The following is a 26218-nucleotide window of genomic DNA, read 5'->3' as shown; positions in this document are numbered from 1 at the left end:
AACCCAGCTTTGAGCAATGAAAGCTTTCCCCCTTCCTTTCAGTGAGTGGTATATTATTATAAGAGTACAATAACAGGCCAATCCAGCCAGCCATGGTCCAGCTCCATCTTTTAACTTTTAATTGGGAACTGCTGTGCACGTTACATCCCTTGGTTGCAAGCTGAGGCAAGAGGAATCTTGAAGAACAGGCTTCTCAACCCTTTATAGGCAGCCCAGGACTGAGAAAGAAAAGAGAATCCCCTCAAGTTGCACAGCTTCTATACATAGAAGGAGTTACTCTGACTCAAGAAAACTCTGTGACTGGAGAAACAGTTGAAGTAAAACATCTACAATAAGCAGATCCCAGGCCACCTCCTTAGAGCAGCAAAGTAACCATAATGTGACTGCGGCAGAGCATCAGAGCTTCACAAACGTGAACAAAGAATCTGAACCTCTCAAGACAGGGGGATGAATTACTAGGCTATGCATATTAGCACAGTCCAGTTACACCCAGTGTGCTATTCCTTTATGAACTGCTTTAACAAAAGTTCAAGAAAGATGTGCACCAGCGAGCAAGTTAAGTAATGAATCCACTTCCATTCGTACCCCTCTCCCAGAAGTGGCTTATGGAATAAGTATGTCTTGTATTGTTGGAAAATCCTGCACCAGAATTGGGAATAGGAGGTAGACAAATAAGCGAAAGTAAACCAGTTACAGGAATGCAACACAAACAATGGCGAAGTTTCTAACTACAACTCCATTGTCTTAAAGAACTTCAGTTTTCAGGTGTACAAAATTCCAAACACGAAGTTCAGCATCCTCCCTACCAGAGGAAGGGCCACTTTCAGGACGGTGTTGTGCATCAGATATCGGAAGAGTTCCATTCTGTTCCGTTCCAATTAGTAGGTTATTCCAAATTTCTTAACAGTCACAAGCAAAAGGGCAGTACCTTTTCTTAAAAACGAGACCAGAGTTAAAATTGGGCTTCCCAAGCCCTATATAAAGTCTAGAAGTCCTCATCAGTTGGTGCATAAGAAAATCCTAAAAAAGCATCAGATGCACTGGAGCTGCTGGCTGCAAGGTCAGGTGTGCGGGTGATGGAGTTTGGGACTGCTTCCTGAGTGAACTCTGGATCAAAGTGTCGCAGATCAGCAGGACCAGCCTAAAAAACAGAAGGCAAAGCTGCCTATCATAGCAAACTTAACAGGCCTAAGCTATCAGTCAGGTTATATATTTTAGGTAGTGTTTTTTAGATAGGTGTAACCTAGCCCTTATCTTGATGTTGATGTTCCCACACAAGAGACAAGAACTTAAGAGTTCCAAGACATTTACTTGAATGACTTTAGCTACCAGCATTAAACCAGTTTTTTTTCCTGGGGAAAGGGGAGTGCAGTGTTCACTTTTCCCTATGTTGCTCCTTCCCACAAAGTTAAGAATCCCTATTTTCTCTGCCATAATCATGGCCAGGCAAATGGAGTTATGACAAACAGAGACTGTATAAAGGGAAGGGAACATGGGGGGGGGGGAGGAGGGCGGCAGGCAGAAGATGCAAGTCATTTTTAAGTTTCCAGGGAATTACATTTTTAGCTTCTTCCCATAATTGGAAGCAGCCAAAACATTTGAACAGGATACCTAACCATTACAATTCGCAGTTCCTTTTCTACTACTCATGGAGAGGAAATTGGATTTGAAACAGTCACTTACCACATTGGGATTGAATGGAGGCGTGATCCTCTTGTGATACAAGTCATCCCAGTTAATTGGGCTGAAGAAAACATGGTTCTTTATGTCCAGCTGCAAAGAGGGAGATGGAAGTCACTTCCCTGTCAATCCTCCTCAACCATCTTTCTCCAGCAGTCACAAAACAGACACAAGCTCCTCTGGAGCAGTTTGCAGCTTTACAATTTACTGCTTTAATGTGCTGTAGCATAGACCTTGGGGGGAAGAGCATCTGATCTGCATAAAGCTTTGTGAGTTACTAGATCATACACAAAATTATACCACCCTATCCTGGCAAGCCTATCCCTATATCTTGACCCATAACAACAAAATCTCTCCCCTGCAGGTCCTGAAGTTCAGTGTGCAATTACAAGCTAGAGAGTTTCCTATTGCATTACTAACTGGAAACTTCACCCCCTGCCCAAACCAACCAAGAGTCATATTTCTTTACACTTACGCAACCTGTAATTCAGAACTCATATACAGTACATATGATGCTTTTAAATGCAACCAAGCAAAGCAAAGCTGTAAGATCCAGGGTTTGAATGATACCCTAGAGAGGGGAGAATAGTCAGCACCTTGACATTTAGGAAGACTTCAGATGAGGATCTTCCATTGTGTATCGTTATTGAGAGAGAGAAAAGAGCCTTAAAGTAAGGGTGTGGAGAGGAAATATCTTAATACAAGAAAAACCACATACAAAGTCCATCTTGGCTCCTAGCCGCCTCTTCTGATCCTTGTGGAGAAGTCCCTGTAAGATATCACATGCTGCCATGGTCTTGGTTCCTTGAACCTGAAGTGGCTGATGCAGAATGTTGTCATACATTTGAGACACGTCTCGGCTGTAGAAAGGGGGCTGACGGAAAGAGGAGAATTAGCAAAGACATAAGCTACTGCAACGAAGCATGCAAACAAGCCAATTAATTTAAATTTCATTTCTACAGTGAATGGGTGACAGAGACAGGCTACACTTATTTTAGTAATATGATAATTATTGAAATAAGTACTTTCATTTAGACTGAGATCATTGGTCATGCTTCCTTAAGCAGGTAACTGCCTCAGTAAACCATAGTCCCTCTGCTCTTCAACAGGAAGTAGCGGGGGATTTTAACACTTACCAACCCAAACAGCATCTCATAGAGGACTGCTCCTAGACACCACCAGTCTACGGTCCTGTCATAGGGCTCTTTTCTTAGCACTTCTGGAGCCAGGTACTGTGAAGAGTCAGAGAGGTTTCAGGTAAGGTCCCGGGAATGGATCCCCATAACCAGTGTCCCTCCTGGTTAAATTTAGTTGAGCCCAAAAAGCACATTACAGTGACACAGATGTGATGCCTGCTACCTTTTTAACAAATAATTTCCCTGCACAAAAGCAATACATTTAGACCTTTTCTAAAGAAGGTAAAGCCTTTTCTCTCCCTAGGCAACTTTGAACAAGGGACTTTAACAAGAACTCAGTGCAGCAGGCTAGCTCTTGTGATAGATGCACAGCTGCTTCCAAAATTACTAGCAAGTACAAATCTAACACAGCTAAACCCAAGTTGCAGACTTCCCTTCCTTATAACCACCATGAAAAGATTTCTGTGGGTGTAGCGCTCCATTGACAGAAGATTTTTGATGCATAGCTGAGCTGGGAATAAACCCTTTGCCAGCCCCACAGACTGTATCTGGGAACCCTGCCAATGGCATCTGTGTTACTGTTTACCTGTTGGCAAGAATCATGCAAAAATTCAAATACAACCACACACCAAATGCAGCAATATGAGGCTATTTTACAAGCTGACAATCTCAGCATCAGGCAGGAAGGGTAGATGTAGCCAAGTTCTGTTGAACTCTTATTCTACTGATCAGTCTATGGGCCAATACAATAAGATAGAGGCCTCATTATGAGTGTATTAGCTGCAATTCTGAGCTGACACATGCTAAAGGGAACTGAGCATGCCTGGAAAGTGGCAAGGGAGCAATGGCAAGATGAGATTTAGCACTCCAGCCTAGATTAGGAACCTCATTTGCTAAGGAAGAAGAGATTCTATATATTGAGTGCAGCAACTCCAGTCAGGCCTAGAAGCAATGATGCTCCTGTCAAAAATATTTCAGCAGCTTTGGGGGTTGGGAGGAAAAAAAGACTGCACTTTGAAAACTGAATGCCTAAGAAGCATCCTTCCCAGACAGAGGACACAACTACCCCAGTATTTTGCATTCCTCACACTCTTGAGTATAATACATTGGCCCTGGTCTGGCTGTAAAAAGCTACAAAAAAAAAAAAATCACTGAGTAGTGGGACATCACAAGAACCAGGGGGCAAGATACCATAAGTTAGACCTCAGAGTATTCTGATGCCCTCAGAAGTAGGTCAGTACCAGATGACTATTAACTCATCCATGCTCTGCAAGTAAACACCTTATATAGCTCACTCCTAGCTAGAAAGGTAAACACTACAGTGAAAGGGAAGAGCTGCAGATAACCTTGATACTGGAAGCCAGGACATCACCATAGCTACCAATGGCATTGACAGGTTCTGTGGCACAGCCATTCCAGAATCAACAGACTCCCCCCTTCCTGCCCAGGTTGCAAGGTTTTTTTTTTTTGTTTTTTTTTTGGAAAAATCGCTTAAGCTCCCAAAGACCATCAGTAAAAAATAATCCTGTTGTAAGTTAAAATAAATTCATTTACATACAAAAGTTGCACCTCTCCAACTAGAATCCCTGCCCAGTGTTGACATTTTTGTCATTTAAGTACCCTTATACCAAGGTAACTGTGTCCACGCTATAAAGAAGAAAGAAGTAACTATACATGTCAAAAAAAGAGAGCCTGTGTGGACTAGGGTTCAGCAACCATATTTTATCCCATTTTCCCCCATAATGGAAGGCTTCCATAGATTCCCTATTTGTATCTTTGAAAATTGAAGCCCTTTACTTGTGACACAGCTTTTCAGATAAAAACAGCACTGGAAAAGGACAGTGGAGCCCATCACTGTTAGAGACAACTCCCCACTGGGATGAATGAGACAGTGATTCCTCTTTTGAAAGCGTCAGTTCAATCTGTTCATAAGCTATTGACCGTTATCTATACTAGTAAGAGAAATACTGCAAACAGTGCTCAGTCATATGCCAACACGCTCGGTATCATGCACACAAACAGAAGCTTATAGCCTGATGTACATTTGCTTTGATTTTAGTGGGAGTTCAACAACCAGCAAAACTCTCAAGTTATCTATGCTGTACCTCTGGAGTACCACAGAAAGTAGATGTTGTTTCTTCTTGCTCCATTCCTTCTTTGCAGAGTCCAAAGTCTGTTAAGATGACATGTCCCTAAGGGAAGAGATTTAAGCCTGATCAAACACTTCCTGATGAACAGGCTGAATAAGGTTTCTAGACCCTTTGTGTCCCTCCCTGATATACCTTCCAATTGCTGGGCATGCAATGTAGTCATCTATTAGAAACGGGCAATATAAAGTTATTCACAAATGTACAGTGAATTTATCTGTTGGTCTATTAGACTAGCCAGACTGTAATGCTAGGCATAGTCAGTTGGATATTTATCCCTAGGCCTGTTCAGAGAGTTGCTGTGATAGGCACTATATGACACCTGACCTACAGCCATTATATAAAAACACTTGAATTGCTGGTTCACATATCAGTGCTCAGGTCCCAAGCTCTGGGAAAATGCAAGCAGTGCCTTGATAGTCAAAGGCAACATTACATAGCACATTTGCAAATGCAACATAGAATTGTGGCTCTCACTGCTGGAATATTTTAAGTCCATGCAGTAAAGTGTGTGCATACATGTACGAAGGAATGGGTAGAAAGGAAGGAAGGAAAGAGTCACACTTTCTTATTCCTGTCTACATCATACCCAAGACTTCTGGACCAGTGTTCCTTAGTCTTTGAAGGAAAATGCAGGAGGCAGGTATGGTTGCAAATGTAGTGAACATACCTGGCAATCCAAGAGGATGTTTTCAGGTTTTAAGTCCCTAGAAAAGAAAGGTGATATGTAAACAGACTCAGCCAGATATTCAAAAGGGCTCAGCACATGACAACAACAACTGAAAAGAGCTGCTGGATGACACCTATTCTGGACAAGATGAATTCCTGGAGTCTTGGTGAACTGCATAGGGGTCAGGAGCACTGGAGTTGCAGCTCACAGGCATTATGAATCAGCCTACACATCTTTTATTCATATAAATATGGTTTTCAGAGGCTGGATAAGCTGACAGGCACAGGTTTTGCACTGTGGCGGAGTTCCAGCTGCTGTGGAAAACTTCCTCCTCTCTTAATCTATGTCGTATCAGAAGTTCTCTCAACCTGGATGTTCCCAAATTCCACATTCCCAGTTGATAATGGATAGGGGGAGGTCAGAAGAATGTTGACTGCCCTGGAAGTGGTTCAGAGGAGTGCTACCCTGGCATTTGTAAACCTGGGACCTCCCAGATCAGAAGCATAGTTATAAAGGTTTCTGCTTGCTAAGTTCAGCAGAACAATGTCAGGGGGGTTATCCACTACAAGAGTCCTCAGCTTTGTTTTTAAAAATTTTCCTTTTAACAAGGTGACAGCATTAAAACATCAAGTATTTCCCTTTCCCATACCAGCCATTGCACACAGTAAAGTACAACGGGGGGCATTACCAATGCTGCTATGCACATTAGGAATACACACACCCTACCTGTAGATAATGTTCAAGGAATGCAGGTACCCTACAGCACTGGCTACTTCAGCAGCATAAAAGCGGGCACGAGGCTCACGGAAACAGCGCTCTCTTTGCAAATGAAAAAAGAGCTGTAGATGGAGATGAAAAAAAAATTCCTGATCATTTGGGAGCAACTCTCTCCCAATCCCCCAGTCAGTTTGGCTGCTTCTGCCACTATTGCCTTTGTTATTCGAAAAGCCATGTTTTCCAGCTTTTCTTCACTTCCATTAATATGGATTTTCTTTTCCTGTCCTCACCAAAACAGTATTGTGTTTTGCCTAACAAGAACTCCAGACAGCTTTGCTACTAATGTGCAGCCTTTGCATCGAGAGGGGGGGAAATAGGTCTCTTCATATAAAGGGGACAGATACCTTAAGGCAGTTTGAATACAAGCTAGCCAGATAAGTGGTAGCCTGTAGGGTGTAAGCAGTGCATCATCAGATTACTAAACATGGCAGTGTGGTTGAACATTTTCTAGAATGGGTGCAGTAGTGCCACTTCTGTGCCACCATTACAGCCAAGAATGGACCATCATACCCTGTACTCCTTAGAAGGAAGAACAAGCACAAAATAGGCAAGGGTGGTACAAAAGGATTATTTCATAATCTAAGACAGACTACAGTTATGTCAGCACAGCACTGCATTAAGCTATGTTGAGAATTCTAAGCTAGTTCAGGCTTCCAAATCAGTGTAGTTACACTGGCCCCTGGTCCACCCGAGTTAGTATTACTCTTGCTTCTCAGTCAGTGCTAACCCAGCTCTCTCTGCACAGCCCTATGTTATGCTACATAGACATACCCTAAGTGGCTAGGCTATATGATTTAGCCCAGGGATCAGCAACCCACAGCATGTGTGCCAGATCATGGCATACAAAGCCATTTTGCTCAGCACACCACAACAAGCCCAGGCTCTGGGCAGCTGCCACTGTCCATGGAACCCAAGCTGTTCGCAGCAGGCAGCCAAGAGGCTGCAAACACCTGCACTGGGCTTCTGAGCTCCAGGGGCAGAAGCTGCATGCATGCCTCCAGGCGGATGGCAGGGGAGGGGCCTGGGGTAGTGCAACCCCAGACCTTCTCTCACCATCTGCCCAGGGGCAGCTGTTTCCAGCCTTCCCACTACCTGATGCAGCTGCCCAGGCTGGCTGTGGCAGGCAGCTGGGAGGCTGCAAACAGTTGCACTGGGCTCCAGAGCACAGGCACTAGCTCTTTGGTGGTAGCGATTGCAAGCACACCTCAGGGCACAGAGCGGGGGTGGGCCAGGGCAGCACAACCCCGGCCCCTCCCCTGTCATCCACCCAAAGGCACATGTGCAGCCAATGCCAGCAATAAGAATCAGGCCCCTTGTGGCTCCCCCACAATCTACCCCTGCATGTCAAGCTGAAGCATGGGTCAGGGTTGCAGTATTTTTGGCATTCTGGCCAAAAATGTTGCTGACCCCTGCTTTAATCCATCTTGAAATGTCCATTTTAAAAACTGCAAGAACACTGCTTTAGATAAAGGCATCTACAGCCCATTTCCTTATCAGAGACAACAGCAACAGGACCATTTTATACCTCTACTTGGGTCCTAAAAGGAAAGTTGCATATACACTCTCTCACCTCTCCCCCATTTACATAATCCAGTACAAAGTAGAGCTTCTCAGAGGTCTGGAAAGAGTAGTGGAGTCCCACCAGGAAAGGATGCTTCACATTTTTCAGTAGTACGTTGCGTTCTGCCATGATGTGATTTTGCTGTGAAGAATGATCCAAGATAATTAGTCAGTACAACCCCAGGGTCAGCCAGGCAAATGTTCATTAAAGATTCTTCATGGTCTCAATATAGTTAGCCACTCTGAAAACAGCTGGGAGAGTAATGGGTAAGTAACCTTCAGTGGGGATTCCTGCTAGAGCCTCCTAACATAAGACCTTTATCCAGAATGATTCTTCTAAATCATGCTAAACAAATATTTTCCTTACATCCCTGTGGCACATAACATAGGCATGCATTCCATAGGGTAGCATGAACTAGCAACAATGCAGTCTATAGCCTAGTGAAGACTACAAGGTACAGTGTTTACAAGCCTAAGTAATCTCATTTGTGTTACCAACATTACCCACAGCAGAAAGTATTTTATTCACTAGCAAGTATCTGCAGAATCAGCGCCATGGTTTGCAGAACTGGGTGTTGATTTAGCCAAGGAAAAGGGTTACCAGTGATACTAAGCACAAGCTTGTTCACATCCAGAATGGCTAAGGGACAAGGACTGACCTTGCCTACAAGAGGCTCAAACCAGTGTTGTTTAATCTTCCTTTCAGAAGCACAAGGTTCATCCAAGTGATCCTTGCTTCTCTCAGCTGCTCCATCAGGGCTACACATCAAGTAACAGAGGCACTAGTAAGCCCTGCTTCTTTTAGGAAACAAACATACCCAGAAGAGAAGTAAAAACCTCCTCCCAAGTATTAAATATGCTCTTCTATTACATACCTCCTTTTTCTTTAGAATGGATTTCTTCTGCAAGACTTTGATGGCATAGAAGGTCCCATCAGACTTGCGCTTGGCCAGAAGGACCTGCAGAGGAGAGCAAAATGAGATCTCATGTTTCTATTGCTTTTCTCCCACTCTGCTCTGGTTAGTGTTTCAGAACAGTTTTCTACAAGTGTACATGACCGCACAAAAGGGCAGAGTGGTGGGGGGGAGGGGAATTAGATCCATGATTTTAAAGAGCAAGGGTCCCCCACCTTCTGTTCTTCCTCCATCCTTTGATAAGGACACCAGCATACCAAGCTTCTCTAAATTACATTCCTTCCACTCTACTTAGTCCCTCATGAAGAGGATCCTTGTCATCTCATAAAGTACCATTAAGCCAAGGACCCTCATCTGGTGGAGTGAGAAATTGTCAAGATGACAAGGCATAGGCATTAGACACAGAAACCTTCATAAGGCATAGAAACCTTAAAATATGGAACAATTTTTTCAATTATTTTGTTGGTCTAATAAAAGATACTACATTTACCCAAAGAACCCTGTGGGTCTTAAATGTGCTAAAATACTCACACCCTCTTTCCTATGGGCATGTTGGAAGGAAAGGAGATCAAAAAAGCATGTTACATATCAAGCTTTGCTAGACCTGGCAGGGGAAACACCATGTATCTGGGTCCAAGAAGGCAGTTTTCCTTAAACCTCCCAGGGATAACTGTTCTTCTGGCATGGTTTAGTACCTGCTGAGGTTTTGGGGCTTAATGCCCATTTTATGGAAATGGGAAGCTTCTCCCTAGCTTGTTCCTGTGGCTGAGGGCAGGCAAAACTTGGGTAAGCATGTAGAATGCCTGCCAAAAGACAGTGGAAATACTTGAAGCCCCTGGTGGGGGTGAAGGATGTTTGCCAGTTGTAGGGCCAATTATGGTTATGGACTCATGGATTTGGACTTTCCTGGTCAACCGAGACCGGAAGCGCATACACTCAAAAAAAAAAAATCTTTAAAAAAATCAAATTAAATTAAAAAAAAAAAAAAAACAAGCTTTGCTAGACATTGGAGATACAGAGGACAGGCTCCCACCTAGCCCTAGTTACTGGACATCTCTTTAGATATTTGGTTCTTTGTTCCCACTCAGTTCAGTGATGCGGACAGGCTGCTTTGTGAAAAATCACTACCAGTCACTCAGCTGCTAGTGGAAGAGGTCCATGCTAGGAAGCCTACAGAAACATGAACGACTGGTGCTGCCTTAGTCGGGGGGGCCCGTGCCCCACCTGTGACCAGTCCCACCAACGGGGAAGGAGGGTCTACCCACAGACAGTCCTGCCCCCTGGGCAATCCTGCAACGGCCAATTGCTGCAATCACCACAGCCGCTCCCAGAAGCAGCTACAGCAATCAGCCAGCACTTGCAAGGGGGCACCAGCACTCTCGGGGGGTGCATGCACACCTCTGTGCACCCCCCATGCAGAAACCTACAGTTGTCCCTACACAAGCCCTGCACAGACTAGGTTTTGAATCCCACTCCCTTCTCATTCCACAGAAGCGTTCCACAACAACTTTAGTCATATACAGAACATACATCTTAACAAAAATCTGTTTCTGCATAGTCCCGCAGGCCAATATTTTTCTATTCACATTCCTTTCTTTTCCCCCATGACAATGTTTTCTTCCTGCTGTTCTGCTAGCATAATAGAAAGTCATTTAGGTCCCAGCAGTAGCCCACTAGGGTTCAAAGCTGTATTCCACTTACTTTTCCAAAGCTTCCTTTGCCAATAACTTTCAGGAAGTCAAAGTCTGTTGGCTTGGCACTGTTGGACAAGCAGACAGCAAGTTACCACCTAGCAAAGTTCTCTTCTCAAGTTTATAACAGGAGGGTAAGAGCTGAGAGGGGTTTGGGGACCTATCCTTTGTTCACTACATAAATCCCATTTCAGCTATCCATAGACAAGTCTGACCTGGAAAAGATCTTCAGTAGTACAATACAGACAAAAGGAGGCAGCAGTGGCAGGGGGAGAAGCCACAGGCAAAGATGATGCACACTTAAGGAATTCACTGTGCTGAACAGGACAATGGAAGAGGAATCTTGTTTATGTCCATCTCAGCCCATAAAGGTTGAGACCTGACAAGAGCCAGGGCTTCAGCTGAGCCAGAGCCTGTTCCAGAGAGGAAGCAAACAGAAAGCTGGAAGCATCAGGGAGATGCAGTATGGTCAAAAAAGGAAGAGTCTCCCTCCACCACTTAACAAGAAGCCAATGTCCCAAGTGGAAGACAACATGTGAGGGGGGTTGGGATAAAGTGTGGTCAGAAGCAAGGATTAGGACCTTCCAGAAACAAAGCAAAACCCCACACAACCTAAGCATGTGACTAGCTATAGGTGGCCACTTGAAAGGCAAGGTTTAAAATACATGCTACATTAGTGTTCACCTGGGCCATATTACTATCATCATTTAGTTCACATGCATCTACCTGAGAGAGGGAAGCCAATCATTCACTGCATGCCCCACCTTGTGCAATTCCTTCCATGCCCTACCTCACATTTACATAGAGCTTACTTTGGATTCGCTGAAGGTCCAAGGTTGATGTTGTCAGTCAGTGCTGGAAGCTAGAGAGGACAACATAGACATTAAAGGAGCCAGGAGGTAAATCACAAGGACTATGTAGTTTCAAATGAAGAGTTTTAGAACACATGTGCTCCTTAACTCACCACAGGTATTCATGTACTGCAGTTTCAATCAAACAATTTCTCGGTATCCTTAAGGAACACAACAGGTATTCAGACCCTTTGCCAGTTGCCTAACACTGGAACAGTTGCTTTGTTTCCTCACCCATTATTTCAAGGCTACCAATGACAGCAAAATAAGTCTGTCATTTGTAGTTCCTTGAGAGCGAGTGAGTATGTGCAGGCATGTTGGGGGAAGCACCTCTGAAATGCTGTATTCAGAAGGGGATCTCATTTCTATCCCTTGCCTTATCTTCAGTCATGTCCTAAAACAATGCCATCCTTTCAGCTACAGTTCTACTTCAGTCTTCATACCACACTTGTTTAGTCCTCCAAAAGACTGTTACTCTTCAAAAACAGCAATAGAAGAATGAGTTTAACTGCTGGTTTAATTCATGCAAGCTGAACATCATTTTCAGTAGGAAAAGCCAGGGACTGCTTTGCGTGTTGTGCTCTCGTTGTCCACATATGATGTGCTGGCAACATAAACATGCATGGTACTTTGCAAACCTTGAATTAATCCCTTCTGCTCTCATGGCAGTGGGTGGTCTTATCTCCAGCACTACAGAGATACTGCAGTAATCCTCAGAACTGTCAAGTACATCCAAGGTGGTAATTCAGAGCTGTGAAATTAATCTTTAAACCACTCAACACAGCCACACTAATCCACTTCCTGGATCAAGAATCTTTCTGAACTGAATACTCTGGAGAGAAACAAAGCCAACTTCTCCACCTTGCTTTTCTCCTACAAATGTGGTTTCCTCCCTTCCTTCCTCCCACTTACAATGAGCTTTGACAGCCTGGCTAGGAGCCAGGGTCTTACCTGGGGTTTGGAACTTGAGTTTTTCGAACGGTCCATTAAGAAGGCAACCCTTTCAGCACTTGAAAGAGAAGAAACAAAATAGACGCTGTTTATCAACACCCAACTCTCAACCAACCTGTTAAGTACCAAAACAATCAGACTTCAGCACATGAGGAAAGCTGGCTCTAATGGGCGAAGCATGTATAATCTTCTCACCTAGGAATTGATTGGGAAGGGAAAAGCATCTCACAACTCAGTGACTCAGGATCTCGCCAATCAAGCTACCAGCCCACCATTTGGAATAGCAGGGCAGGATTCCTCCTGCCCTCCATCCAACACAGCTGGTGCTACTGGGGGCAGATTGGCTATAAAACAGGACAGACAGTGACAGTATCAGATGCAGGTGAACAAGAAAAAGACCCATCCAACCCAAATGATTTTAGTGCCTAGGAGCAAGCACAACATTATCCTAAACTCAGTCATCAGGCCAAAATTTGCAAAGAACAGAGTTTCACCAGTGCTGAGCTCCTAAAGCTTCTGCTGACTTCAAGTGGGGCAAGAAACATGAAACATAGGGCCTTGCACTGGATGCCTGATAAAGGCAGTCCAAATAAATAGCCACTTTTGGAAAGAATTGCCCCACTTTTATTGTGCAGTGCACACGTGCATGTGCCAAAGCAAGATTGTTTTGGTTCTTGCTGGTTCCATGCCAGCAGCAAACACCATCATGGACACAACAAGTCTTGTTGGTGGATTATGAATACAACCATCTGCTGCCCCCTTTTATAGCCAGTCATACTCCACAGCCCAGAGGAATAGCAGGATAGCTCTGCACTGGGGGCAGCCACAGCAGACAGGGTAACACCAGGCTGTGGCAGTGCCAATCACAGCAGTGCAGTTGGCCACCACAACAGTGTCAGCTATTTCTGGGACAGCTCCTGGTCACCCCCCCCCCCCAACTTAGTTACACTACTGCCACAGCCAACCTTGTAACCCAAAAACTCAGGTTACAGAACTAAGTGATTAGAGACTCGTCAGCCAGCAGTAAGGAAGCTTAGCCAGTATAGGGATGCTATTACACCCCACGCTGCAGCCTTCCCAAACCAGATTACACTAGGCCTGGCCATCCCATTCATGACTGCAGAGACTGCATTAGCATTTGCAGGAAGGCAGGACTGGACCAAGCCTGAGCCTGGGCTGTAGCAGCCAGGAGCACTAACTGTGTCACACTTCACATGGGGGTGACCCCATGCCAGTTTGGCTGTACAGGGCAGGTCAGAACCAAAGCTATCAACACTGTGGGTCTTATGCCTCTCTAGTTAATCATATTTTCCCTAATAACGTACCAGAGGGTGAGATTCTTATTCTTACTCAAAAGGGAGCCACAGTCCACCATTCTGTTTTTTGACCCTCCCCCATATCCCTTATTTTTAAGACAACAATCAATAAACCAGGTAGCTGCCCCCCACCAAGCATATTTGATCCATTTCCATCCCTGCACACTTCTTCCCCAATCACCCAGCAAAATCAAGGGAAGCTGTGCAGGCATGCAGGATACTTCAGCATCCCACAGGCCCATTAAACTCCCACCCTTTGCAACCAGCCAGCCAACCTTATGAACTTTTGCAGATGCCACCCCTGCGCTCTCCCCTCCTCTCAGTACTTCGTCACACAGCATCCCAGCCGCAAGAAATACTTGGCACCTTGACTCACTGCAGTTAGAGCCCCCCTCCTGGGGAGCAGGGTCAACGCCATGGCAAGGGATACTTCCCAGCTGCACTGCGTTTGTAACAGAGGCAGCTCCCAGGGCTCTGCCCACATCTGGCCTGTGCCAGTCGTCTCTATTCACCACTTATGTCTATAGCAGAGGTTATCAGGCTTCATTTTTAAAGGGCTAGCATCTCATTCCGCAGCTTTCTTACTCACTAGGAGCACAGCCTGGAGCCGGAGGCCTTGATAGTTTGTTCTATCCTCTCGCGTCCGTGCTTTATAAGATCTGTGGAAAAGAAAAGTTGGAAAACTAAGCTGATTAGCCGGCGATGCGATCACAAGAATACAGAGACATGTTTGTTCCCAAGTGACCTTGCCCTTCATTTCAAAACCACCCCCTCCATTCACACAAAATAACCAGGAACATACAGGAGGCAGGACAGCTTCTCCAGTCTCTTTTGGGAAACTTTATTCTGCTTTGAAAGTGAATCTAAGAAAGGACCAATAGCTGGGAACCTGCAGCTCCTGGGGTTGAGGGAAAGTAGGTCTGATCTGTATAAACCTTCTCCATAAGCCACTTCCCAGAAAAAACATGCAGTGTCCTAGTCTTACAGAAATAAGATCACGAGACAGAGGTTACACTGCAATACGTCATGCTTGGCATTTACACAGCCCCTTTCATTCAGGACTCTCAGAACTCTTCACCAGCATGAATTAAGCCATGCAACACCCCTGTGAAGTAGCCAAGCACTGAATCACAATGCCCAAGTGACTTCCCTAAGGACACATAACAAGTCAGTGTCAGGGTCACCATTAAAACTTGGGGGAAGGTTGATTAATGTCCTGCACTTTGCTGCCCCTCCCTTCCCCAACTCCAAATATACCATCCCAAGGCAACTTCCAAATGCCACTTTTTTACTTTAGTGGCATTTGACTCTTATCTTACAACGCTGAGTAACAAAGGGCAGGAGAATCATAGAATCAATGAGTTGGAAGGGACCTTAACAGATCATCTAGTCCGACCCCCTGCCATAGGCAGGAAGGAGCACTGGGGGAGGCAGGGGCCATAAGACCACAGCCAGGTGCCTGTCCAGTCTCCTCTTGAAGATTTCCAGGGAAGGTGAGAGCACCACCCCTCTGGGAAGCCTATTCCAGGCTCTGGCCACCCTTACCATGAAGTAGTTCTTCCTAATATCTAACCTAAACCTATCCTCCCTCAGCTTGTGGCCGTTGTTCCTGGTGACTCCAAGGGGGCCCTGGTGAACAGAAGACAGGGCCAGGGGGGAAAAAAAGACATCCTCCCTCCCTGCCTTACACTTAACTAAGCACTTCTTGATGAAATGGAACAGCAAGTTGCATCATTCCTTTTTGAATCTGAAGATTGAACATACACCAACACTAGATTTCCCCTTCAACCCCCATGTTTCCTGATGCAGAAGAGAATCAAAACATCTGGTTAGAACTGGAAGAGTTTAAACACCCCATGAAAAACAGTACTGCATTTAAAATGCCTTGAAGATCTCCACCAGAGCTGAGGCAGCAGTATGAATTGTGGCCGTATGGCCCCCAAGCCAGTAGCCAGTTTTAAGATGAATATGAACTAATGAGAGTTTCCAGAAAGCATTTTCTCATGTTGGTCTCACTACTGGGCTGGTAGCCTGGCAGAGGAAACTAAACCCCTGGATACAGAGATAAGAACAGGTCAAGGAGCCACTATCAGAGAGCAGTTAGCTCAAGATTTACATTTGGCAAAAAGATAAAACAAAGGACACATTTTCACTTTTAAGCTAGCACTAGCCCATAGACTGCACAGACATGGATGGGAATAACTGAGATGATGCTTTAGTTCAGGGGTGGGCAAAATGTGGCCCATGGGCCAGCTGGCACCTGCTATGCAATTCTATCCAGCCTGCTGGGCCCCTAAAAAATTTAGAAAATTAATAATTATCTGCCTCTGGCTGCCTATCATGCAGCTCTCAATGGCTTGCCAAAACTCAGTAAGCAGCCTTCCACCCAACATAATTGCCCACCCCTGCTTTAGTTAGTGGTTTCTATTAAGACTTCTGCACTGCTCTGGGAGTCTGAGGCATAAGAGCCAGAAACTGAAACACATGCCTGCCTGTGTAAGCATTGTAGAAGCAGCTTCTCATATGCCTACACACTGCACCCCACTGCAAATCCTCTCCTCCACTAGATCAAAACACCTAGTGCTTCCTAGGACCAATCATCTCCCAGAATAACCAAATGGAAGTGCATCCAATTTCCCCAGCAATGAAGAGCTTGCAGTCAAGTTTGTTTGCCCACCCCCAAAGGTGGCCCTGTCCCTACTATTTTATGATGCTGTGGACCCTGCCTGACCCTCAGCCTTCAGAGTCAGGCACACCTGCCAGGTAGCAGAGTCCCAAAGAGCAAACCAAACGTGTCACACACAATGTGACTGACTTTGGGAGCAGAGACACACTGAACGATGGGTCTGCAAGTCCAGTCACAGTGACAGCAGACAGGGCAATGAAAGGAGCAGTCATCTTTAAATGCAAGAGGAAGAATTGGAGCATTAGACTTTTGCCTGTTGGGACTAGGCACTTGTATACACAAAGAATGGAGATGGACTTGTTGAAATTCACACCTTCGGTTGCTTGGCATTAGCCTGTGCTTGCAAACTCATTGTAGAATCAGAACCCTGTTCCAGTAAATAAAGCCTGGAATAAAAGCAAACAAGCTATGAGCCAAGACAACCTTACTCTGTATCTGCGCACAAACTGGCACGCAAACACCACAGAAATCAATAAGTGGTTTGGATATTTCAGTCCAATTACTATGCAAACAAGTTCTACAAAGCCAATTTATGAAGACAGCTCAGGCTTTTGAATATGGAGCTCTCCTAAAAAACTCACCAAGTCCCCTCTCGCTTGCCACTAATTTAATGCCGATATGCATGACTAATATAGAGGTTAGTCAAATTCCAGGCTCAGATCACAAACAAGGAAGCAGATGATCTTTGCTTTAGGCAGTATCACCAAAAGTACATCTACTCTGAAGTCACTGCAGCTCTAGAGATCTGCAAGCTGCAGTCACTGTGACACAGACAGAACGAGTCCCTGTGACACAGACTACCATTAAGCACAACCATGATCTACCTTTCTCTTAAGGGAAACACATGGCTGAATTAACAAGGGTTGGGTGAGCCAGGATGAAAAAGTATTGGCAGAGTATGACAGTGCTGTCAGAGGTAAACTTGCACAATACCTGCACACTTTGTACCACACTCCCATAGTCCCTTGCTATGGTAAATGAGTCTATTCACCAAGTCGCTAGAGAGGAACGGAAGTGTTTCCACTACAGCCAGTACATCAGACTTGACCACTCAGGGGCAGAAGCCTCACCCCGGCACTGCAGAAACATGGTTTGGCATCCTTGCTGTACACATAGCACCTACCCCATGGCACCCAGTGTCCCTCCTCCCTAGCCAGTCCCTACACCCCACGTTCTTCAAAGTTCAGGCAGCTTCTAACCATCCTGGTTTATAGGACAGATAGCCACGAACACCTTCTGCTTGCCCTACAACCCAGAGATTTTCCAAAGCACACTTAAACACTAAAAATAGGTCATGAAGTTACATCTGAAACATTGATCAGAAAAACACAGAAAAAAGCTTCCATCACTCCTTTTGCTGGCGCAGCGGGGAGGCTCCAAGCATTGTGAAGTCTATGGAATGGATCAGACAAACAAATCCCAATGAGTTTTGTTACATAATGCCATCACTATGCAGCTGAAAAACTGCTACACCCACCCACCCCTGCCTTATTTCCCAGAGATTCACATTACACAGGAATAAGCAGAGTGGAGGCATCTCAGAGGTGGCAGATACCTGTTTTCACAGCAGCCTCGACACTCACAACTTGAAACAAGCAATCGCTGCCGCTAATTAAAGAACCCTGTAATACCCCTCAGTAACATACGTTTTGCTTGGAGCACAGCACAAGCAGCTCCTGCTTCTTTCTGCCGTTTCGCCACCCGTGACCCACATTCCCATCTCAGCCTAGTGTTATTTGCAACAGAAATACTGCTAATACGATTCATACCCCGCAGGAAGAGGCAACCTCAATGCCTCACGTGCAAGCCTCCCCACTCCCCTTCCTCGATGTCATTGCTTCCTTTCATCAGGTTCCAGCTAACCTAGACTGCAAACTTCTTGCAGTAGGGACCTTGCCCTCATCCTCTCTGGGAAGTGCTAATTACAGTGTAAGAAGACAAGAAGAACTGGGGTGTTTTTTCCATTTGGAGGGTAATTTGCATTTTGGAAGAAGCTGCCTGCTTCCAAGTCTGAGGTGTCAGAAGGGAGAATTAAATGCTGAAGTCCTTACAGCTGTGACTAACAAGAGGCAGGCATGATGAGGGCCTGAGAGCACAGAAGCTGAAATGCTAATCCACTGTGTTCCCTGCACCTAGGGACTGTAACACAGAGAACCATCCGACAGCTAAGAGTTAAATTTCAAGAGTCCTTTGCAGTTAAGAAAGAACAAGCAGTTCCTCACATTTGCTTTCACTTCCCAATCAAGGCTTTGCCTTTACCCTGCCACAAATCTAAGAGATACCGAGCTGGCTACACAAGGCTAGCGTTCAGTTATACTTTCACCTCTTCAGGGTTCATTGCAACTCCAGACCCCGGGGCCAGAGCCTTCAGGCAGGGAGACTAGCCCAGAAAAGTACTAGGAAAAGCTCCAGGATTTTTGTCCTTTTTTAAAAGCTCTATTTAAATACCAGTATTTGCAATTTGCTTTGAATGGCACCCAGCCCCTCAGAGGGGAACAATAAAACAACACACGCAGACACACATGCATGAATTCCAAAACAAGAAGGAAACTTCCATAGGTACAGACTCTGCATACTGTAATCAAGGCAAGTTATTCCCACAAAAATCCACCTGCAGACAGGCATTTTAAAGCAGAAAGACAAAACAAATCACCCAGGCAGGCCAGAAAAATATTCAGGTATGTAAAGCCTTAAGCACTCAGTGATAAGCATGAGAACAGGTAACAATGCATCAACAGCAGGCACGTGCACGCACACACACATGCACGCCCTGTCAGCACTTCTGCCAGCATCCTGGAGTGAAAGAGGCAATCCATGACACCTTCATTCTCACCTTTACTATCCTCTCTGGAGCTTACATTACAATCAACTGCCCTTCCAGTCTAAACAGTTGAGCATATATGTCTTTTAAAGGCCTCAGAGAAACAACCTATGTTGCCTACCACAGTTAACCCTGCACATGGAAATTAATATACCCTCCTTTTCTCCCTTTGAGTCTTAAACATCCTCCCTTCCTGCCACTGCTGCTGTTTCTGCTACAGCCGCACTGGGGTGGAAGCTAAAAATCCCCTCCAAAAGAAAGACAGACAGCAAGCGGCTCAACCCCTAATGTTAAGACATCTGCTGGTGAAAATGCAGTTTTAGAGGCCTGTATGGACAGGGAGGGTTTTTTTGGCTATTTGGCCAGCACAGATTAAATCCGAATCAGGTCTCTGAGTTAAGGTCAAGTGACCTCCCCTGCCCCCAGTCAGTCATAACTTTCCCCAAAAGTCCAATTTCAGGGGAGTTGAAACTATTCACTAAATGAAGTCAAATTCAGTTAATAGATTTAACCAAACACAATGGGTAAAAATATCCAAAAAGGTAAATTGTTTCATTTCAACATTCTCGACATGCCTTGACTTTCCAATCTGACATTTTCATTTCATTTTTTTTTAAGTTAGTAAAAGAGTTAAACCACCTAACAATGAAACTAAACATTTTGGATCTACTAAAAATTAATACTGGGGTTCTTTTGTTAAGCCCTGCATAAGCCAGAGACTGGCTTATGGTAAGTTTACTGCAATTACTACTTTCTTTGCTTGCATATTAACAGACTGGTAGTCAGTAGTGCCAGCAGAGTCCTAGCACTGATTCTTCCTGTTCAGGCTGTGCTGTTATTACCTTTACTGAAAAGGGGAAGATTTCAATGTCAATCTGGCATTTTCCCCAGCAATAAATTCACCGACATGCTCATGAAGTAGAAAAACTGCTGTCAGAACAATGTGGTGAAGGAGTTAATGATGTAACAGAAAAGAAGCACTGGGAAACGGGGGAAAAAAAAGACTTTATCAAGGAGCTAACACCTTCTCCCACTTCATTAAAAATAAATAGTTCGACTTTGCTTCCTTTGTCACTTCCAATAGAATCCCTATACGTTGCTGACAGGGAAAATGTCATCCTATAATAATGGGTTTGCATTGTTTTGAATGTAAAATGCTAAGTGAGTATTAGGAACATCATCAAAACAGGAAAACCACATCACTATGCTCCTATTCAATTAAATTAGGATTGTCCTTTATAAGACAGTGCTTGCAAGTAAGGAATGTTCATATCTGGAGGGCAGATGGCACAGGTGCCAACTTTTATTTTTTCCAGAGGTGCCCAGGATGATGGACATGTGGAAAGTTTTACACATTTCAGACGACAGCCCTCTTCCAAAGGGGGGCCAGGGCCCTCAGGCCCCAATGTATTCAGCGCCTCTGGTAGAAGGTCTTGTTGGGGTTGGACCTGGACATGGGCTAGACAGTTTTCATTGGGAGAAAAAAAAAAATTACAGTCACAGAAAAAATCTTCAAAATATGCATAATTGATACTGTGTTCCTGACTGTGATGTGCCTGAAACAATATTTCTGGTGTATAAATTACCCCTTTCATTTCCGTGGGTGGTATGTCAGATGCTGATAAGCCTCTAAATGTCAAAGTTGTTGAAGAGACAAAGACCTTTACTGGGCCAACTGCAGAGTAGGAGCTTAAGTAAGCTGTTCCTGTTTAAGTTGATTCCTTTTGGAGTAGGTTAGGTAGAAAAGATGGTTTCTTTGTTTTTCTGACATACTTCTGATGCTTGTGTTGCATATTTGGAGTTGCATGTATTAGACTCTAGAGTCTAGCTGCTAGAAGGTAGCAGATGATGAGTTCCTAGGTGATGTTATGTTTATTGCATAGACTTAGGAAGAAGTTATTTTTGGGTTGTCTAGCTTCTTTTTTCATTAGGTTGTGGATTTTCTATTGTAAGCGGCAGATTTCAATATCCTCCATGTGCTGGAGTGACGCTGCAACTGTGATGATCTAGGAAACATTACTAAATCTTTTCCTGCTCATCACAGGATGGAGGAAAAAGAGAAGTATCAGACAGCTGGAAACTTCCTTTCCCATCAGGCCAAATTCTGAAGTTCTTACTTAGTGGGCATGTACATCAGATGTTTACTGTGGAGTTGCCTAATTAGCTCTGCAATAAAGTCTCAGAGTCTGCACATGCAGCCCTATTAGGGCCACAGTAAACTAATAAAAAAAAAGTATGTTAGTACTTGTCAACTCAAGTTATGTAGTGTGCTGCAACACTTGTATATACTGATGGCGTAAGCTGGGGCGTGAGGGTGCTTCAGTGCAGTGGCTACCTCCTAGCTAGGAATTTTTTTTTAGTTTCTGCCTACATTCTTATGCAGCATCATTCATGTTTTCATCACAAAGCTGAATACTGAAAAAAAAAAGAACAAATACGTTCTGGCTTTCAGCAGCCAACAACCAAAATCTTTCACTTAAAAAAAAAAAAAGATTTTCTGCTTTTTTTTCCCAGCAAGCATCCTAATATTGTTAACAAAACAGATTTTTCACCAAAAATATTGCTTGTAGCAAAAATGTTTTTTCTGTCAAAAAATAGTTGAAGATAAAATGTTGAACCAGCTCTAATTAAAGTGCTTATGGTGTAAATATATACCATTATATACCTTTATTTGACAGCCAACATAATGTATACAGGAAACCTTCGCTATTTGTGGATTTGGCATTCGCAGTTTCAAATATTCATGAATGCTGAACCCACAAAACTTCACTTCAAATATGCTAAAACTGAGTACAGTAGTCTGTTAGTCCCCCTAAGGCCAGGTAGGCAAAACCACATGTACTCTGCCTACTCCCCCTGTCAGATATGGGAAACAAAAAGGATCAGATGACAAGAAAAAAGGATTTAGATTAAGGCCTGTGGCCAGTGACTCCCAGGCTTTCCTAGACCTCCACCCCAGATTTCTTGCTGCTTTCTTTCCAATGCATGGAGACAGAAGAGGCAGGCATTACCAGCCCACTGGCACTGGGTTTCAGGGCCACAGCCTCAAAGATCCCGGAGAGCCTCTCCATGTACCAGGCCTCTGACACCCCTTGTCAGGGTCGCGGCCTCAGAGAGCAGCAGGTCTTAGATGAGGTCTGTTGGCAGCACGCAACACACAGAATATAGCTAGGGCTTTATACTACCACCCCCACACCGTGCAGATCAGTCTTGCCTGCCATACAGCAGTGTAATTCCCGTCCAGACTCATTGGTAAAGCAACTGTATGGTCCCCCTTCTAGTACCAATTACATCAGGCCATGGCAATCCTGCAGGGTGGACTTAAGCACCAGCTAGACGTGGTACCTGCCATGGAGAAGCTAGGGGCTTCCTTTGGTGTTGGTGGGCTTTCAGTCATAGCTCTTGGCGGGGGGGAGGGGGAATTGGGTCGTGACCTCCTGAGGCCCTTCAAAGCAACTCAAACTGCCCCAGTTCTCCCTTCTGCTACCTGCTTTCCAGACACAATGCTGAAGTAGCAGGCAACTGACAGCCTGATTTCCCCTTCTACTCCCACTGTCTCACCCTGCAGCTTGCCAGTTAGGCGTGGAAGATAGCTCAGTCCTAGAGAGTATTGACAACGTGTATTGGTTAAGTGTATTACCCTTTGTCTTCCCCAGCGCTGTGGAAGGGGTCTCTAGCTGGGGTGTGTACATACAGTCAGCCTGGATATATACACGCTGCCTGAGGAACTCTGCAGGGAATCCAGTGGTCGGCACCAGGCTCTTTTTCCTCGAGGACCAGGAGGCAGATGTGGAGGCAAGCCGATGCTATGCAGTATCCTGTCCTTCTGCAAAGGACACAGGTAGGAAGAAAAAGCAAAACATTATGAGTAGTCATGGGCTGGAGTCTAGCAGAGTGGGTACCCAAAGGAGCATTAGCACTCTCTCAACATTAACTCTGGTCCTGGGAACATCAAGAGACTCTCCTCTTTAAAAGATTTCAATGTCTTGGACCAGGGCTAGATTCTGGGGAGACTGTGGCCTAATGAATATGGGCCTGAGACTCAAGAGATCCACATTCTGCTTCTGCCTCTGTCACTGTTTTCCTGGATGATCATGGGCAAGTCACTTCCCGTGCCCCTGTTTCTTTATCTGTAAAAAAGGACATAATTATACTGACCTGCTTTGTAAAGCGCTTTGAGATCTGCACAGCACAGAGTCTACATGCTGCACTAAATGCTACTTTAGAGTAGGGTGATGTTATTCTGATGTTTATTTGACTTCTACACAATGTATCAACTTAGACTAAGTTTTTACCTTCATAAAGAAAGGAATTTGCTTCTATCTGATAAAGACTCTGCTATTTAATTCATTAATAGGCCAAATCCAAACTTGGCGCAGCTGCATAGACCTCAAAAGGACTAAGCTAAGGATCAAGCCCGTTGGAATGAAACATGCTCTGTAAGTGCAGTGTGAGATTAGTTCAGTTATTACAATTTGTTTGTACTGGTTTATGGTATGGACAAGTTCCCAGCTGTGGTTTCAATAGCTGAGCAGAGTAGCACCCAAGTCACTGAGGCGACAGAACTAATAGTAAGAGATGAGAGGCACCCAGCTACAGAGGACTTCATCCTGGGAGCCCCCCAAGGGTGAACAGGCTGCAAAGGTGTCTTTGCAACCTATCTCTGGATGGGACAGACAGGGAAAGAAAGAAGACAGTTTGTATCCAGCCCAGTTGCTGGCTTTGTCCACAAGTTCACATACGGCACAGTATGTTAGGGCAGGAAGTTAGCAGGGGCCAAATTGCACTGTGCTCCCCACAGTCATGGCACTAGGGACCACAAAAACATGCCTGGGTTGAAAGGCTGAGAACAGCCTCCCAAATGTCAGAGTGGCTGAGATCATCTGCCACCAAAACAGCCTGGAGCAGCAAGTGGCCAAAGGACCCCCAGAGAGCCTGTCCCCACTTCCTGGCATCCCAGGCTGAGCACCATGCTGTACCTGGAACTGAAGGGCTGCCTGCTGTGTCTAGATGTGCAAGGGTGCTTTTGGGATTATCTTCAGCCTGCACAGTTCAGAGGCAATAACCAGTGTCTGAATACACTGCCTACCTGAGAGCTGGCTTCAGCTCTTTATGCCTCTTTGCGTTAGGTAGGGCTGTGAGGCAGACATAGACCCATGCTCCCAGAAACCCACCCAGTGCAGACCCAGCTACTTTCACAGACCCCCTCAGTGCAAGGGAAATTCAACTTCAGTGGGAATTATCTCCATTTACACCAGGAATGACTTTGGCCCTTGAACTCCCATTACTCAGCCAAGCATCAGGAAGGTTCACATGGCAATGAAGTGTTTAACCAACAGGGACAAGCTATAAAATCATCCCTGCACGTCTAATCAGTCTTGCTGAGAAACAGGGTTGTTTGTGCCAGGTCTGCAGTGGTGGGAACCCAGGGGGAAAGGGAATAAGCTATACCTTTTTCCCTCTTTGATAGTGGCTTAATAAGCAGAAGAGGAACTAGGGTCTTTAATTGTTAAACAATTCTTGTCATGAAATATTGAGCAGCTGACTTCTTCTGATGCTAAGGCAGCAGCAAGCTCAGATGAAAACTGCTGTATGGCTTATGACCATGGACTCCCACTGTGTCAGCGTTACAGGGTTATGGCTACTACTGGCACTCAACACCTTGTACAGTGGCACATGGCTCCTACTAAAAGGATTGCACTCATGTCTCTGACAGCACAATCCATAACAGATTTTAAGGCCCTTGCCTTGCCCTCATTAGCAAAAGAACTGCATGTCATCAGAGACCCCTGGGGACTGTGTGCATGTCAGTGAGCTACAAACCCTGCATGCATGCCAGCGGTTGTTCAGCTCAACAAACAAGTCTTTGATCACTTCTTATTTAGTCATAACATGGGGTAAGCATTTTACCAAATCCCAATTAAGTGCCAGTTGAACCTGAATGACTTTGCAGCTCCTTCTTTGAGCCCATTTTCTCTTTATGTGGTATAAAATTGAGACACCTGCTGAAATGATTAGCTCTGCCCATCAGGTACATGAGGCAGCTGTGAGGAGGTTAACTTGTTAAGCTTTGACACCTGGAGGTTTGTCTACACTGGAAAGGGATGTTGAGAAAGATGCACTGGTCCGATGATCCTGGTATATGTCCCTAGTGGAGAGGTAGCTTATAATCACAAAATTGTCTTAAACCATTCCCCTGATGAAAGTAACTTATCTGGCAGAGACATTCTTGCTGGCAGAACCGCATTGACATGGGCTTCTCTGGGCATAGCTGTGTTCATCAGGGGCTGACACTTGTGATTCTTTTTTCCCCTGAATGGATGTAGCTCTGCCAGCAGAACTTGTAAGTAGGGACCAGCCTCCCCCCACCTCAAATTGTTAACAGTTTTATGCCACCTTTTTTTCACCCCTCCCATGCCACATATCCCCTGCTTACAGGTGACAGGCTGTATCAGATCTCTGTGGCCAGGAAGTACATGCTGTAGTCTGACTGTCATTTGGCCACAGTCCACTGACTGTTCAGATGCCTGTAGTCCTGTGGGAGACTATATAAAACAGATTACAGCCTTTAGAAACTGGCCATGCTAGGAAACATTTTCTTTTTGCCTTTAAGGGAGGAAGCTCCCTATTTTTCCAAACTCAGTACGCAAAGGAACATTATTACGTTGAAAATGGGTGTGGGATGTCTGCTGTGGAAAGGTTCAGCTACACCCAGATCTCACCTGCACCCGGACAGCCTTTGCTTTACCTTCTGCACTCATCATTTCCCCAGAGCAAGACATTTTGCAGGACACAGCCCAGCCCCTGCACATGTCCCACATGCCTTCAAAACGTTGTGCATGCTCCTTGATAGGCTGTTTCAGAGAAAAGTGACATGCTGTTGTCATCCATTCATATGACAATAGCCATCACCATCAGAAACAGACTGTACAGCCCCAAATAATTGAAATCTTCAGGTCCAACCAAGAATAAAATACTAATTTCCTTAAAGAGTACATAAGAAATTACCTTCTACCAG

At 44.9% G+C, this 26218-nt stretch overlaps 1 protein-coding gene across 8 annotated transcripts; it reads right to left on the bottom strand.

Moving 5' to 3' along the window:
* Positions 1 to 466: 466 nt before the first annotated feature.
* SGK2 (SGK2, serine/threonine kinase 2) lies at positions 467 to 23059 on the bottom strand. Of its 8 annotated transcripts, none has more exons than XM_019539684.1 (14): positions 22841 to 23059; positions 14283 to 14352; positions 12378 to 12435; positions 11388 to 11437; positions 10586 to 10643; positions 8846 to 8929; positions 7981 to 8112; positions 6360 to 6472; positions 5634 to 5670; positions 4922 to 5008; positions 2817 to 2912; positions 2399 to 2554; positions 1684 to 1773; positions 467 to 1141 (listed from the first exon to the last, which is right to left on the bottom strand). In XM_019539684.1, exons 1-14 carry the CDS (start codon positions 22890 to 22892, stop codon positions 986 to 988), a joined length of 1239 nt encoding a protein of 412 aa, XP_019395229.1. In that variant the 5' UTR covers positions 22893 to 23059; the 3' UTR covers positions 467 to 985. The 8 variants fall into 8 exon arrangements, with proteins under 8 accessions (XP_019395229.1, XP_019395230.1, XP_019395232.1 ...); XM_019539685.1 differs by lacking the exon at positions 22841 to 23059 and adding an exon at positions 18149 to 18171; XM_019539687.1 differs by lacking the exon at positions 22841 to 23059 and adding an exon at positions 18026 to 18139.
* Between the last annotated feature and the right edge of the window lie 3159 nt (positions 23060 to 26218).

This window comes from Crocodylus porosus, unplaced genomic scaffold, assembly GCF_001723895.1.
Source record: "Crocodylus porosus isolate Cpor-Errol unplaced genomic scaffold, CroPor_comp1, whole genome shotgun sequence".
Taxonomy (NCBI): Eukaryota; Metazoa; Chordata; order Crocodylia; family Crocodylidae; genus Crocodylus; species Crocodylus porosus.
This window is presented reverse-complemented; position numbering and strand designations above follow the sequence as displayed.

Coding starts and splice junctions, on each gene's coding strand:
- SGK2 (XM_019539683.1), bottom strand. CDS start 14,637: ATGGAGAAGGTTTATACAGATCAGACCTACTTTCCCTCAACCCCAGGA. Junction 5,671..6,359: donor TCCTTGAACATTATCTACAG/GTAGGGTGTGTG, acceptor TTTCTTTTCTAG/GGACTTAAAACCTGAAAACA. Junction 5,009..5,633: donor ACATCCTCTTGGATTGCCAG/GTATGTTCACTA, acceptor CTCTTCCCTTAG/GGACATGTCATCTTAACAGA.